We start from the raw sequence: 15,893 nt of genomic DNA on the forward strand, positions 1-15,893 counted from the left end.
CCTAATAGAGATTCTAAAGGAGCACAATATGATGCACTGCCACTAAGAAATGAAAAAATGCTGTACAAAGAAAATACCTTGACAAATGCTTAAAATCAGAGGGGAGCAATTGAAGTGCCAAGCAGCAGATCAGTACAGCTGCCAGAGGACTGTTGTGCTCGCATGTAAGGGTTGCACTCTTTAGCCAGTCTGACTTTTCTAAAGCCTGACCCCCTTTTCAAGAACGTTACATAAGATCCGAAACAAAGAGGCTCACTCATTTGAATAGTCTCTGAAAACAACTAAAAGTAAAAAGTCAGTGATATTCAATATTCAGGCCTTTTAAACAGCAGAGGCACAGCTCTTATGCGAGGCTGAAATTCTAGCCTTAGTGTAGATATTTTTGTACATGGGAGAGAAGCCGAGGCAATGTGACATACAAACATTGTGTAACAGGGTCAATATGCGCTGCTTAAATTACCAGTGTTTTTTTTTTTTGAGAATGTGGAGCACCAGATTGCTATCTTTCAGACCACACATAACACATAACTGTTTTTTGGGATGCAGCATGTTTCTCAAATATGTGCTTGTTTCAATTCATTTCATCTTTCTTCAACTCAAGAAAGAAATAATTTCCTGTGGAGTTAAGTTTTTACACGCAACCATCTGGTGAAAGAATGAAGGATTATACAGAAGGAGAGTCATACAAATATCAGTCACATCTGGAGATGGCTCACATATTACTCTATTGTCTTTGATATGCACCACAGGACTGTGCATAAGCAGTCTACTCACAGCTCTGTCTCTGTTCCGTTTCTGCACTTATCTCTGCACACAGCATGGGGTGGTCTTACTTATTTGAGAACTCTGAGAAACATTGGTGTGTAGGTACCAAGAAACAGGATATATGTTAGACACCACTTTAATATCTTCTAGCCTGCCAGGCTGGTTTTGTCTGTGCTGGCAGAATCTGTTATCACTCAGACGGACTGTCAAGACAGACGTCAGGTCTTCACACAATCGCCAATCAAACCTTTTCCCGCTATACTATCTCTTCTAAACATCATACATCAGCCCTCACTGGTTGAATTAGATAGTGTTACTGCCCCCACACACAAACACACACACATAAAAAGATGCATCAAATCAATGGCTACCTTCCTCCACATCAGGAAGTGCTGTGCAGTAGGTGGCCAATGGAGGAGTCTGCCCACTCACAGGATATTCAATTGCAAGCATGTACAAATTCACCCCTCTCTCTATCTCACTTGTGTTCGCATGGGATCAACTACATTTACACATGGACCTTTGGGCAAGTGCTTCTTCTGTGTGCACACCCACACATTTAGACTCACACAAACGCAACTCCTCCTCTGTCACACAAAACCGCCTCAGTATTTGAGCTACACAAAAATACTCCAAAAGATGAATTTGGATTTATGAATGAACTGGAAGGGTGCATGAAAGTGACTCAGATAGTCCATAGATGTCGGCACCACCCCAGGTGGCAAAGGTTGCTTATACTTTTTAAAGCTTCCATTTGACATTTCCATAATGGTCTCAGTGAGCAGAATGCATCAAACATTGAACCACAAATCTGCGATCTTCCTAACTCTAACCCTAACCCTAGCTGTAACCCTGACCCTAATCCTAATGCAGAGCTAGGGTTAGATTCTCGGCTGTCGTGAGGCTTAGAGCCTCAAGTGAGACATTTCCATAATAGTCTCAGTGAGCCGAATGCATCAAACTGAACCACAACCCTAACCCTAGTTTTGACCCTAATTTTAACCCTAAACCAATAGCCCACATTGCAGAAGTAAACTATAATAAAGTACCTGAAATAGATTCAAAATGCTCAATACACGACATTTGTATTATTTAGTTGTGAATGTGTCTGTAACAGGTAAAGTCCACCCTTCTTTAGTGCAAAGAGGTGGTATTGCAAGAATATTGCCAGTGCAATTAATGTATTCAATACAGAGTAACTAGACTACCCAATGTAGCAATATATCATCAAAACAATTACTTATTCAAATTGTATAGTTGTACCTCACTATCATATAAATAATTATCCCATATTGCCATCGTAAATCATCCCCTCAGAATTATCTAATGTGGGTCCCTGAATCCTTAGAAACATGCCAGTATTGAAGTGTTTGTATTTTGTGTCTCTTGTGCTTCCTGATGCCACAGGACTAAAAGACAAAAGATGATTTAAGCAGAAATGGCGGAAATATGTGTGCCATTAAATTTTGAAGGGCTCCAGTGTCCACTGTACTTGTCAAAAGTATTCATAAAAGAGCTTGAGTGAAACCTTTAAAATGATACTAAACATAGTACATATACACATATATGTACACATATGTATACACATATAAATTATTAAAGTATTGTTATCAGCTGTTAAAGTTACCCAAAAATGGTTAAATGCATTTTTGACACAGGTGCATATCTTGGTATTGACCCTTGTTAAGCACATATTTTAGCTGTGACTTTAATGGGTTATCATACCAAAATGTTGACTACAGACATGTAGCTTTTCAAAAAGTATAAGCAACCTTTGCCACCTCGAGTGGTACAGACACATCTCGTCTGGCACATGGACTAAGAGTGTACTCCTCTCTTCACAGTGTGCTTTAGGTTAGACTATAAAGATTGACTCTATGCCTCTACACAGACAGATAGATGGAAAAGGAGCTGTGAGTTATTTTTCAAGCATCACCAGGACAAGCAGTGAATATGTTACTACTAATGGTACTACGAGTACTTCACAACACTGTTTACAACATTTACATACTAGAAGTAATATAAATGGCTGTGCATTCAAATCTGATGTGTTATCAGGTGTTAAACTCCCTGGTTATGTGTAGGTATGATTATTCACCCCTATGACGAATGTTTAGCGTCCTGCATAATGACTACACTCAGTACAATCTGAGTGCCTCCATCACTAGGTGTTGGCATCTTAATGAAAAACTAAATCATTTTACACTCCTGTGCTAAATCTGTGACTGCCTGTTAACTCCACACCCTCTCAAAATGAGATAGAATCAGGTGAGAGGTATGCAGACTGCACTGAACATGGAGGAGTGGGGGAAGGGAATATTAAACCAAAAAAAGACCTGATCCATTCCCTCCTCCAGGTCTCCTTGTAGACATAAGCAGGAGAAAGATACTCATTAGAACACTGAGAAACACATATATCAAACACAGATAGCTGTCAGTTTCCTCTCTGGAGGAATCTGGCCATAGTACGCTCTGTGTCTCAGTCCATGCACTGTATACACATGTATATTTACAGTATATGGGATGTACTTTAGGACAGATATCTATTGTGGAACACTGCAGCAGCTGCTGTTAAAAATGAACAATATTAGCGGTGGATTCTTGGGAGAGATTGAAGGTTGATGAGTGAGTGTAGGATTCAGAGGGGGGAAAAACATTAAAAATGTAATTTCACATGTAAAAAAAACATTTTGTAGTAAAGGATAAGAAATGTAGGGTGAAAGAGTGTTGGTGTGTGCTGTTTAAAGGAGCAACAGTCATACAGGTCAATACCTTTTAAAATAGATGGTTACCTGGGTGGGAAAGGTCAGTGACAATTCTTGGTGCCCTTTTCTTTTTCCCTTGTATATATGTTTTAAAGAGGGACATTGACAGCTACCACTCAGCAGCACACGCACACACACACACACCTGAACTCTGCAGCTGGAAACAGGAGGTTGGAGGACGCCTGACATAAATGGTGTGTGATCGGGGAAAATAGGCCTTGATTGGCTGTGACATGTCAGGCTGGCAGAGTGTACACCTTCTGTAGGACCTTTGGTGAATTGCTGACCGACACATTGTTATTGCTGCTGATGAAACCTACCAAAATGGGGCGGCATGACCATTTGGAGTCAGAAGCGGCACTTTTATTTGCTTCCACTTTTGTTTGCAACAAAAATATGTTGCACAAATATTTGCTTTATAATATATTTTTGCAGTTTCTGTGTAACATGAATTATTCAGGAGACATTAAGAGTACAAGGACACACTGTACACTCACGTTCATTAGTAAAACAGCTACACTGGTTCCAACGAAATACCTGCAGGGCTGAACGTATCCTACAAAATGTAAATAAGACAAAAGAGAAAGAAGCAGGTCGGCTAATGGACAAAACCTCAGCATATAGATGTGGAGGATCGCAGTTGCATCAAAACATGATCCTCTCAGACAGCAGAGGCAGAATCCACAGTGTGACTCTGCATGTCTGAATGCTAGTTTTAGTTTGCTTCATTGTAGTTGGACAATTTCCATGTCTCCACTATCCAAGTTTTGTTCTGACTAATTAAGCCTGGCATGTATTATTTTTGCATGTGATTATCTTCATTTGGAAAACACAGTAAATATATAAATATGTTCCAATGGCCCTCTATTTTTGACAGCCATTTTTTGTATTTTGGTGCTTTAGCCAACAGATGCAATCAATATGAGTACGATGATAGATGTCAGAGACAAGGTTATGAAAAGAAATGGGATATATATGGGATATATAAGTCTTATCATTATAGTCATATACAATATGTAACAAAATGTAGCTTGGAGCAGAGCGAATATTATGTAAAAGTCAGGATAGTTATTCTTTCTCCTTTACTTTTTCTTAATTTCTCGAATATTTTTAATCACTTTATTGTTTAGCCTATTTAGCTTGTTTACTACCAGATTTTCTCAGAGAGCCGAATCCCCTTAGTCAAGGGTGTAAATTTGCTTTTGACATTGGTGGGGACCTAAGATTCCAAAGGAATGCTAAAACTACACCCTTGAAGAAACTACAACAATGGTGTCTGCAGGATGTTTGGTGAGCTGTTGCTTCTTCTGCTGCAGTTTCCACCTCACACTAATTGCTGCAGGTGTGCTGCTGATTGTTGAGTAGTAGAAGTGAGAGGCTTCCTGCAGAGCTGCTTTCTAATGTAACTCCTCACGTTTGATTTTCATTTCTTTAACTTTTCTTCTTTTTTTTTTTTTTTTTTTTAAATCAAACGTGATGTATGATTTGGTCGCACTTATGCCACTGTAGAGAACGATGCATCCACCAACTCTTAACCTTTCTGACGACTTCAATCTATCAAATGTTGACCCGCAGAGGCTGAGGGAGCTGAGCTACCGCGACGTCAAAGTAAGCATAATCATCGTTTTGGGCGTGATGATCACTTTGGGAAACATTGCAGTTCTCCTGGTTATTACATCCTCTGTGGCTGGTTGGTCAAAAAACTCCCGGTACTTTCTCCTCTCCCTGACTGCTGCAGACTCTGCATTTGGGCTGTTGGTCATGCCCTTGAATCTCTGGGTGAGTCTGCTAAAGGACTACACTGAAGGGCCAGATGCCCTTTGTCATGTCGTGGCCTTTTGCAACGCCACAGTCTACTCCACCTGCATGTACACGCTGGCCACAATAAGCCTGGAAAGATATATCGCAGTGTTTTACCCGCTGCAATACTCCTCTTTGATGACAAGAAAAAGGACACTGCTGCTGATTGCCTTCGCCTGGTGCTTTCCTCCCTTTCTGCTGTCACCAATATCATTTCCAGATGGCATCATCGAGGTTCATTTTTCCACCGCATCACTAGTCTGCAATCCGTCCTACTCTACAAATGTCGGGTACACTCTGAGCTTGACAGGTTTTATATTTTTTCCTTGCTCTATCATCATGACATACGCAAACCTCAGAGTGTGGTGCGCAGCTAAAAGACAGAGACTCAAACTGCGCAAATACGATTGCGCGCACCGCAGGAGACACAACGTGGCATCCAGGGTGCTGGTGCCTGTGATGGCAGCCTATTACACATGTTGGACGCCATGCATGGCAGCTATGATCTACAATGGTGAGTAAAACACCACTGACATTAACTGTTTAAAGTGCAGAAATGAGGAGGTCTTCCTTGCTCTCAGTGATAATAAACAACCTGTATGGTTCCTAATGAAAACAGCTTTACTCCACTGGCTCCTCTCCACATGAACTATAACTGAATTAAGTGACTAAAGAAGGAAGCTATTACACTTTACATAAGTGCATCATGATCCAAATTGACAACTGTCCATCTGCAAATGAAGGATGTGTGTCTGTCCTTCATTAGCTTAAAGACCTGAACCACATAGAATTAACAGATCCACAGAATATGCTGGGCCTTGTTGTTGTATATTGACAGTATTTCCTTTAATAAATATTTTTAGATCCCTAAAAACTGGCCTTGCAAGATTTTATTTTGTGCAGAGTGCTGACCTCAAGCTCCACATATGAACTGTGGAAGGGTTTTATTTTAAGAAAGGAAGTGATATTAAAGCAGTTTCAAGTGTTTTTTGAATCTTAGGGTGAAAAAAGGTTCATATTTTGTTATGACGTTAAGGTTTCAAAGGATTATCTAGAAGTAATTTGCTTCCAAAAATCTACATTTAATTGCTGTTTCCCCCCCTCTACAAATCTTTCTGTCAGTTTCAGCTAGGACTGTGCTGAGAGGAGTAGCTGTCAGAGTTATTTATGTAATTCTGGGCATGAATATACTGATTCAAGGCCAGTTATGTGACTCAGACCTTTCCTTTTTTTGACTTTTCTCATTTACCCCAACCATGTGCCGTCTAGGAGTAATTGAGACTGAAAGTGGAGAATATTTTTAGAAGTGAAGACCTTTTCCAAAGAGGGCTGTAATTTATCTGATATGGGAATCTCTGCAAAATAGAGGATGACAGTTTTAACTTAAACTTCAGAGTTTAAAACCTGCTGTATAAATGCTAGTGAGTCTCGCCTGCATTTTCCCCCTCGCCATCAGATCTGTCAGTTAAATTTGCTCTTTTAGAATTACATGTTAAATTGGCGCCTTTTATAATCTTTCATTGCTCCCAGGGAAACGACTCTGCCAATGGGTTCCATCAGATGGTGCGATCATATATTACAGTTTGACCCTTTCATTTGGAATCTTGTTATAGCACTCGCTTTACTTCATGTTTTCTGCTCCACAGCTGTCTCGGGGAACAGCGTACCAGAGTGGATTGAGTTTGTAGTGGTATGGCTCCCAACCTCCAACGGTTTCCTCAACTGCATCTTCTACTTCTGGATAAACCGAAACTTCCGCAGGAAATTCCATCTCGTCCTGCAGAGGCTGTCTCTGGCCCTCTGTCCTGGACTGGCCAGCAGCCTTGGGTGCTGCAGCACATCAAAGACACAGTTTGTGTCAGGGATTCTGGATAATAACAATAGCGTCCATGAGCGTTCTTCCAGTGTGTCCTCTAACTGCACCCTGCTGTCCTTGGCGTAGAACTTGCAGACGTGAAAAGCACCACTGACATGTTGGAGACAAAACACAGGACAGGGACATATTAGGCTGGACTGTAGCCATGTTGTTTAGGCATCCTCATATAGGGTAAAAGATAAAGTACTGGGTCACATGAGTTTCTTTGTAATTTGGTCAATATTCGGGCTTTGATGGCACATATTTAAAATAACCACTGAAAGTCATGAGTTCAGTTATTGTATATTTTTTCTTTTACTTTTGTTTTATCAATTTTCAATCTAAACACAGTGTTCAGTTGCCTGAAACAACAACTGAACTTCTTATTTATTTGGCTTTTTTTGTTTTTTTCATTTACACAGTGCTGCCAAGATTTGACTTGCTGTCAGACGACCTCTTAAACCACCTTTTAGTTGTTTTATTTAGCCATCAATCTGCAATCTGTGCCCCAAAATGTATGCCATCATTCTGAATGCAGCTTTATCATCATCAGTCTTTTATTGGTGTTTGTACCTGCATATTTGAGCCAAGTCAATTAGTTCTTCACAAGAAACTGATATTTAGACTCTTTTCATATGAGACATTTGTGAACATCACCATCCGATTACAAACACTTTGAAGGGCTGAAGCCATCTTCCTCTTCCGCATTTTAAGCTGCGCGTCAAAGAGCTTGGCATATAACAGCTACGAGAAGTTAACCTTTAAGTCACAGCATTTCAGTGTATGCAAGGAGAAAAGTAATTAAGCATCTCCACTGTAGAAAGGTCACCACATTTGCGCTGGGAAGAGATAACTTCGGTAACTTCTGAGACCATGCTTGTTTATTTTTGAGATATTAAGCCTGAGATCTTCACCTCAGTGTCGTCACCTTTAGTCTGGATTCCACCCGGTCGTAGACAATGTCATGTTTGTCTGAACTGAGTCATATGAAAGTTGATATAGAACCAAGAGCACTTTCCAAAAACATTGAAAAAAATATATATATTTTAAAAAATACAGTTTATTTTAGTGCTAAGGTTGCTGCTTGGTGTTACCAAAGTTAATGCTGTGGCAAATTATGTGAGGAAATATGAGTGAATCAATAATAATTGTATGTTTACATTTTGTAATGTTTCTAATTATCTGCTATCATTGAGAATTAATGTGTCGATTTATGGATGAGCTTGTGAAATAAAGTATGATGCCTTTGAATTGTTTGAGTGTTGAGTCATACATTTTAGATTACGGCTCTGAACAGTGTTTGTGTTGGTGTGTTTTTCTGCTGGTTATGCATGGTCTACTGCTCAGCACTCTACACTGAAGAACCAGACCTGTCAGGGGTAGGAGTGCAGCAGAGCACTGTAACTTACATTCATAAGGTTGTTCGCTCCTATATGACAGAGCTGCTGCTCGGCCTTGTCAGACAAAAACACGGTGGTTATCTTCAGGGAACATCTCAGTTTCAGTGTGCTGTGGATGAACTTGTTTCTCCAGAACCGGCTGGAACACAGTAGAAAAATGTAATATTTTTCTTCTAATTAATAAATTACTTTATTTTCATTTGTGGAAATTAAAGTGGAGGTTGTTCATGCATGCAGTGTTTTAGTTAGAATGTATTGCCTAATCTGTTATTGTAATGCACAATATTCATATATAAACAGTGCACTGAAATCAGATGATTCATTGGAAAGCTTTCCACGGACTCACTTGTATCAGGCTGTGTCTTTTTACAAAAACTGATACATTAGTAGGAAATTGAAAGTCACCCTTTTCTGTGATTTTGGTGTTTCCATGACTCCGTGTCAATCGATCAAAAGCTGGAAATATTTATTGTGTGTGTGTTTTTAGTGACTTTTTCAGACAGCAGTCAAAACTGAGAAATCCACTTGGGATTCTGTGTGCAGCTACCACGTTGCATGCATTATAAGTATAATTTTGATTAATTTTGATTGTACCCCGTGTCAAACAAATCTTGACATTTTCAATTAACTCACACCTTGTCAGAGGACATGTTTATTCCTGCAGCATCTGTTAGTGTTTTACCAGCTGTTTGAGGGTTTTTACCAGACACATCTCCCTGGACACCAGAGGAGTGTTGTGCATTAGCAGCCTCAGCTCTCATCTCTGAGGATGGCTGCTGATAGAAATGACAGCCAGTCCAGTCATGGGGAAGGATGTTTATCTGAGGGCTTACAGGCATGGCATGCTGTTTTACAAAAAGGCCATTGTTCACTTTGGCCATGACCTCTGCCTTATGGATGTAAATGGAAAAGAGCTCCACTAAACTATTAAAAAGGCTGAAAAAATATCTGACTTTAAGACCGAATTCAGATCCAAAAAAATTTTCATACACTTCTTTTCTGGCTTACTTGGAGGCTTTTTTTTCCCATTATTGCGGGGCTGTTGTCTGTCATTGTATTGCACAGGAACAGAGGTGGAAAGAACAGTGTGGATGTTATTTTGTCAGTGTATTGCTTTTAAATGTTTCTTTAAACCCACACAGTCTTTATCACCATAACACTAACAGTTTTGAAGGCGGTTGTCTTCATTTCAAAATGGTTTCTCTGTGAGCGTCTTGTATTTATTGAGTTCTTTCTGAAGAAGAAGATAAACACTGTGATTTATTGGAGTGGTTGCACCAGTCAGATGAGACAATTTAACCTATATATTTTCTATGTCTCTGGCAAAGACTAGATGAATCAGTTTGAACATTTACATCCTGAGCTTATAGTGCCATCATGTGTTGATATTAAGTATTACATTACACCTTTTTAACATGAGTAAATTCATAATAATTTTCATAATCATTTTCTGAAATGGTGTGGGAGTGCTACCCAATAAATTTGTCATTTAAAATACTTTTTTTAGTATTACAGGGTTCTACTAGTGTTTCACTGTTTCAAGTCGAGGTATAGTGTTACTGTTTTAAAACAATTCATCAATGCTTGGGCTGGTTATTGATACATCCTTACCTAATGTAAAAGATGAATCAGTAGTCACTGAGTTGTGCTTTTTATAGTTTGCTGGCCACTCAACTTGCGTGAGGAGGTTGCAGATGAAAAGGAGATCCTGCACCTCTCCAAATACACCTCTGTATCTCTTCTCAAAAAACAGAGAACAGTGGGACTTACATTTGCTTTGTGCTGTATTGCACTCGTTGTCTATAAGAAAATCGAATCAGTGTATAAGTGCTTCCCTACTTTACCACTGACCTTAATGTAATTTTAAATCACAAAGACATATTGATTAAATCCTTAACAGCTTTCTCTGCACCAGGCTGCAAAACCCTTGGTGTAACAATATTAGATTGTCAGGGTTGGAAAGATTTATTTTGAAAGAACTCATTGTATGAAAGTACACCCCACACAGAAGTAGAAAACTTCTCAGGCCTAGAATAAAACTATTTATTATTATTATTATACTATTAGTTACATAGTATAATATGCTGGCTTTCCAATATTACAGTTGCTATTAAAAATAATAATGAAAATAAAATGAAAACAGCAGTTTCTTGGTTATCTGGTTACAGGCTCTCTCTCTCCGCCTCCTGATGATCATTCTTTTGCCGAAATGATCCAAACACATAAGGCATAATAATCAAGGGAACTAAATAGTTTTATCTTCTTTCAGCCCATTGATGGCTGTTTTCTATAACATCCTATACCTGAAAAATATATGGTGAAAAAAAATGGGTCAGTGGAAGATTTATTCAATTCATTTTTAACCTGATTACTTTTCAAATAATTGCCTGTTGAGCAGGAATATCTCCTTGCCTTATAAATTCATTTCTTCACTTATATTGCCCCATACCCCTCATCCATCACCAATATCAGCCTCCATTCTCTCTCCAGGTGGTCACAGAAGTTCTTAAAAGTATGTATGTGTGGTTAGCAGGCAGAACTAGCAGCACTAGCTCAGCTGGTACCAAGTGGGTTCCATGTACAAATGTAGATCGGTTTGACATGAAAGGAGGCATTTTATTCAAAGAGACTTTTAATGACAGGCAATAGCAGTTAAAACACAAAAAGATGGCAAATATTTAACTTTAAAGTCAAACCACATCTGCAATTATTATTATTATAGTTGCTTGTAAAAATAGCAGCGCTTTATTTTTGTTCCTCTGGACACTTTCAGGAACTGATAAGGGTTAAATTGGCTTTAAATGATTTTAATAACTTCAACTTTTTTTTTTAATATAGTAATATGAACTTGTTTTTGAAAATGCTAAGCCTATCTAAATAAATGAGGGCCAAATCAACAGCCTTGATTATTCTAACGATTTTACTGTAGCAAGTGAAATGCATGTTATCCACCTACGGACTGAATACACTCTCCTCTATGGCTGTGCAAAAAAAAAAATCTCCCAATGTATGAACAACAGACCAACACGAAACATATGCTTGACATAAAATTAATATGCATTACAATGAATCAATGGTGAAAAATCAGTTAAATAAGACAATAGTGTATAACAACAAAATGATTTAACTGAACAACATACCTTTCTCTGTTCTCTATTATATCTGGATAATAAAACTATGGTATAATTACGGACATATTTCTACAATCAAGTATATTAAACATTTACACAGATACCTGAACTGTAGAAAAAGGGGCAGGTCTATATTAAATAATCACTAACAAAATAATTCCATCCTATTAAAAAAAGAGAAACACAAAGACTGGACACTGCATTGACATACGTGGAAAGATTATGTATTTGCAACCAAGTGATAGATGTAATCTACAGCATTAACAGCATAGCTGTCAGTGAAGAGAATGAATCAAAGTCATGATGCTTACTGACAGTTCCACAGCAGTTACATTTTATACTTTAATCAACTAAGAAAGTTTTTATGCAAGTTATGATCCAGAATTAGAGGTCTGCTCACCTTGGTTTTATCTCCCACCATTCTGCATACCAGATTCTTCAGTGACTCCATTTAAGTTATGATACTACATTTTCTCTGAATTGGCCAAACTACTTCAATTGCATAAAGTTTAATTTAAACAACATTTTTTTACTTAACGTACAAACAGCCAAAGTGACAAAGAAAGTGAAGACAATTTAATAAAGTCTCTGCCCACCTGCGTATTTGATGCACTCTATGTAGACGGACAAGGACAAAAAGTACTTTATCAAACTGTTCCCTTCCTCTTCTTGCTGAGGATGCTGAGACTCCTAATTGTGTGCATTCAGTGTGAGGAGGTTTTGGTCATACATTTCAAGGCCTCCAGATGAAAAGAATGACATGAAAAACAGAATGCCAGCACTCAAGATGACTTGTGTTCAAACAGAAAGAAGCGATACAAAACACCAGCCGCAGCTGCTGCAACAGCTGGTATTAACCACATGGTCCAGGAGCCGCTAGGAAAAAACACACATATTTACATGAATTCATACAAATAACCAAAAATAATCTGTACTTTGTCCATATGTGAGAACCGTAAAAAATGACTCACCTGGACTCTCCTGAATTTGTGACTGGTACCTGCTGTAGGAGAGAAAAGCAGTACAAATTCAACAGGGATATAGTAGGAAAGTTTAAAAACCTTAACTGAAAAGAAGCTTACCTTCACTGTCGCCTTTTTTCTGTCATCCTGCAAACAAAACAAAACAGAATTACCATATTAATGTGATACCTGGTACAATTTAACACCGATTAAATACCTTACAGCATATTAATTGTAGATGTGGACCTCTAGACATACATATAAACCAACACTTCTTCCTAAAATTAGCCATGTTATAACAACACACAGTAATTCTCATTCCAAAACAGAAATGTAAGAAAAATTAAGAGTTAAGAACAAGAACAAGTTGTAGATTGTGAAGCTAAAATCAGTAGTAGAAAGAAAGCATGAGGACATTTTCTTTTGCAAATTTTAATTAAAGGAAATGCCAGAAATCCATCTGCTGGACAACTCTCATTTACCTTTGTTACCCTAGTGAAGCATCATATTAGCTTTAGATAAACTTTGGATTTATTTTCTTTTGCACACAGAATAGACTTTGTCCTTCAGCCGTCCTTGCAATGGCGTGTTTTGTTAAGATCACGAACAGAGGGAAAGATTAAAAGCAAGCAAAACTCTTTATTCAGCAGACACACATGTATGTGACTAGCAGTTTGTTTAATAGGCATAACTTTTTAATAGACTTTAAAAAATAACTAAATAGAATTTGTTGTTCTTTTTATCATGTGCCTGCTTTGACTGATTTTTTGAACATGATTTTTTCCAGCCACCTTAATGTCCAAAATGGTTGGTCATTTAAGTTACTAACTACGTTAGCTAAAGGTATAGGCACATTATTTTGGCTTTAGATTAAGTGCTGCTCACATGGCAACCTTGTCTAAAAGTCGAACAAACCAATTTCCACTCGGTCCATGCCATTATCTTCTTAAGCTTCCTACTAGTGTGTAAATAGTCCTGCATGACATCATCTTGTGACTCCATGTGCTACAAATGTCGGGTTGCCTTGTGACAACAATCACACTCTGTGTAACAATAATGACGTGGTATAAGTTTAACTTTGTTAAAGAGATACTACAGACACCAAGTCTTCTTACCATGTGAAGTTCACCAATGTAATACTGCTGGAGCATCTCTCTGGCATCTGTGGAATGACCCACATCCTCAAAACTCTCCGTTGCATCTGCACCTGCCTGCTCCAGCAAAACCTCCTCACCCCCTGGATGCTGAAAACACACAGCAGCATAAATAACACAGTGGGGAGTTCATTTTATTTGCCCCCACAGTCATTATATTTTACTAAACTAAACCTGACTTTAAAAAATGAAATGGAATACGAGATGCCCTACTTGTGGAAAAAAACTATGTAAAATGATTTATTACCTGATAATTTTGAAGCGTGTGCCACTTTATGTTCTTATTTCTGATATGTCACGTTGTGGTTATGCATCACAACATTTTAGAGTTGAATATTATACTCATATATACACTATAACATATACTCAGAAGTTGGTTTAATTGTTGTTTATGAGTGTTTATTAGCATACAATGGTTTATTAATTATTACTACTAATATACTATGAAACTTTGGTAAAATATTTAAAAAAATGTTTATTTTACATTTTACATGTATGTACATTACATTTTGAAGCTTTAACACAAACATATTAAAGTTTTTCAATACAATTACAGTACGCAGCTACAAGGGAAGGAAGATGCAACAGGGTGCAACAGCTTGCTGTGAGATTATAATGCAATGTTGACTAATCATTAACGTCAAGTAACTATGATCATTTCCACGTTAACACCTTTGAGCACATAAAAAACGTGTCGTTCCAGGAAACGTTATTTGACCCCGGGGCAACCCTTGAGAGCGTACACACAAGTATGCAATGGTGGACAGTCCGACAGCCCGCAAACGTTACACGTCGATACACGATGGTTTTGTAGATCCAGGAAGTAGTCTTCCTGCTAAAACTACAGGCTTGACTTAATAATTAAAGTAGATCAGCTAAAGTAGACCCAGGCAGACGACAGAAAGATCTTACCTCCTCAAGAAAACCTGTAATGTCGTATACTTTATCGTGGATGATGAGCCATGTGTCACTGCTCATATTATGTAGTCTTATTTCTTCCAGTGTGTAATACTTTACACCGCTGTCTCCAGTTTCGCCGTTTTCCTCCAAGCATGTGTTATCAGCAGGTCCACTGCCTGTGTGTTTAATTTCTTCATCCATTCTAACGTTATTACAAATAATCGATTCAGAAGCTAGCTAACGTTAGCTTGTGTTAGCCAGGCAAAGATGTAATGCTAGTTAGCTAATTCTGGGCCAGTGCCTACCCTTTTTGAATAAGTAGACTATATTTCCTAATGACCTGCTAATGACACCGGTGTAAAGAGGTAACATAAGCACGGCTCGAATGCTAAACAATGTTTGCTCCAGTAAATTACCAAACACTCTCCACCCCGGTACATCAGCAGACATGTGAAACAGACCAATGACGTCCGTGTTGTTTTACCATAAAGCGCAAACACCGCCAACAACCAATGAAACGCTGACTTGTGGACAGACAACCAATCAGATCGATCGCTTCATGATCACGAGACTGTAGTTGATAGAAGTAGTCAAGCGTACGCTGTTGTTACGCATACAAGTTTTGCGCATGCAGTAACTGTTACACAGGGCTTGTGTAACATTTATTGATTTTGTTTGGTTTAGAATTATCAATAATATTTTTAACAGCAAAACCTAATCAAGCAGTTATGTGTCTTTCTTTCACCATTAGAAATACTAGTTCTGCTGGCTGTTAGCAACATCACGCGCTATGCCCCTATCTGTACTGTACTAAAAAGCCTGTATGCCACTGATAGGCCAGGGCAGCAACAACAAGGTGACAGCCGCAGATATGTAGCTGACTTGCTCATAATTAGCCAGGTACATTCTAATCACGGACTTTTTTTATTCATATGCAGGTATATATTCAGGAAAACACTTAACATCTAAACATTTCGTCCAACTGAGAAAAAAAGTTTGCTTTCACATTCTATCACAAACTCATCTCTTCTAGTACGAATTGTAATGCTGTTTTGTTTTGTCGCCATGACGTATTTGTTGCTGTTACCATGTACTTAATGTTCACATTTACCACAGAATCACAGAGCAATAGAGTAGCCCCCCCTCTCCTACTGTTACTGC

General features: G+C 38.4%; 2 protein-coding genes across 2 annotated transcripts; one reads left to right on the plus strand and one right to left on the minus strand.

Annotated features, from left to right (window-relative positions):
- The first annotated feature begins 5,045 nt into the window (after positions 1 to 5,045).
- On the plus strand, positions 5,046 to 7,272 carry LOC114433815 (probable G-protein coupled receptor 21). The gene is made up of 2 exons (XM_028402536.1): positions 5,046 to 5,844; positions 6,977 to 7,272. Exons 1-2 carry the CDS (start codon positions 5,046 to 5,048, stop codon positions 7,270 to 7,272), a joined length of 1,095 nt encoding a protein of 364 aa, XP_028258337.1.
- A 3,927-nt stretch (positions 7,273 to 11,199) lies between these two features.
- cyb5b (cytochrome b5 type B) lies at positions 11,200 to 15,199 on the minus strand. The gene is made up of 5 exons (XM_028402768.1): positions 14,745 to 15,199; positions 13,794 to 13,922; positions 12,799 to 12,825; positions 12,688 to 12,719; positions 11,200 to 12,592 (listed from the first exon to the last, which is right to left on the minus strand). Exons 1-5 carry the CDS (start codon positions 14,931 to 14,933, stop codon positions 12,499 to 12,501), a joined length of 471 nt encoding a protein of 156 aa, XP_028258569.1. The 5' UTR covers positions 14,934 to 15,199; the 3' UTR covers positions 11,200 to 12,498.
- Positions 15,200 to 15,893: the final 694 nt, after the last annotated feature.

The sequence above is a fragment of the Parambassis ranga genome, chromosome 3 (assembly GCF_900634625.1).
Source record: "Parambassis ranga chromosome 3, fParRan2.1, whole genome shotgun sequence".
NCBI classification, from domain to species: Eukaryota; Metazoa; Chordata; class Actinopteri; family Ambassidae; genus Parambassis; species Parambassis ranga.

Bases quoted from the DNA above. Each gene is read 5' to 3' on its own strand.
- LOC114433815 (XM_028402536.1), top strand. From the start codon at position 5,046: ATGCATCCACCAACTCTTAACCTTTCTGACGACTTCAATCTATCAAAT. The intron at 5,845-6,976 runs GTGAGTAAAACA...TCTGCTCCACAG, and splicing joins GGCAGCTATGATCTACAATG to CTGTCTCGGGGAACAGCGTA.
- cyb5b (XM_028402768.1), bottom strand. From the start codon at position 14,933: ATGGATGAAGAAATTAAACACACAGGCAGTGGACCTGCTGATAACACA. The intron at 12,826-13,793 runs GTAAGAAGACTT...TTTTGTTTGCAG, and splicing joins ACATTGGTGAACTTCACATG to GATGACAGAAAAAAGGCGAC. The intron at 12,593-12,687 runs GTGAGTCATTTT...GTTTTTTCCTAG, and splicing joins ACAAATTCAGGAGAGTCCAG to CGGCTCCTGGACCATGTGGT.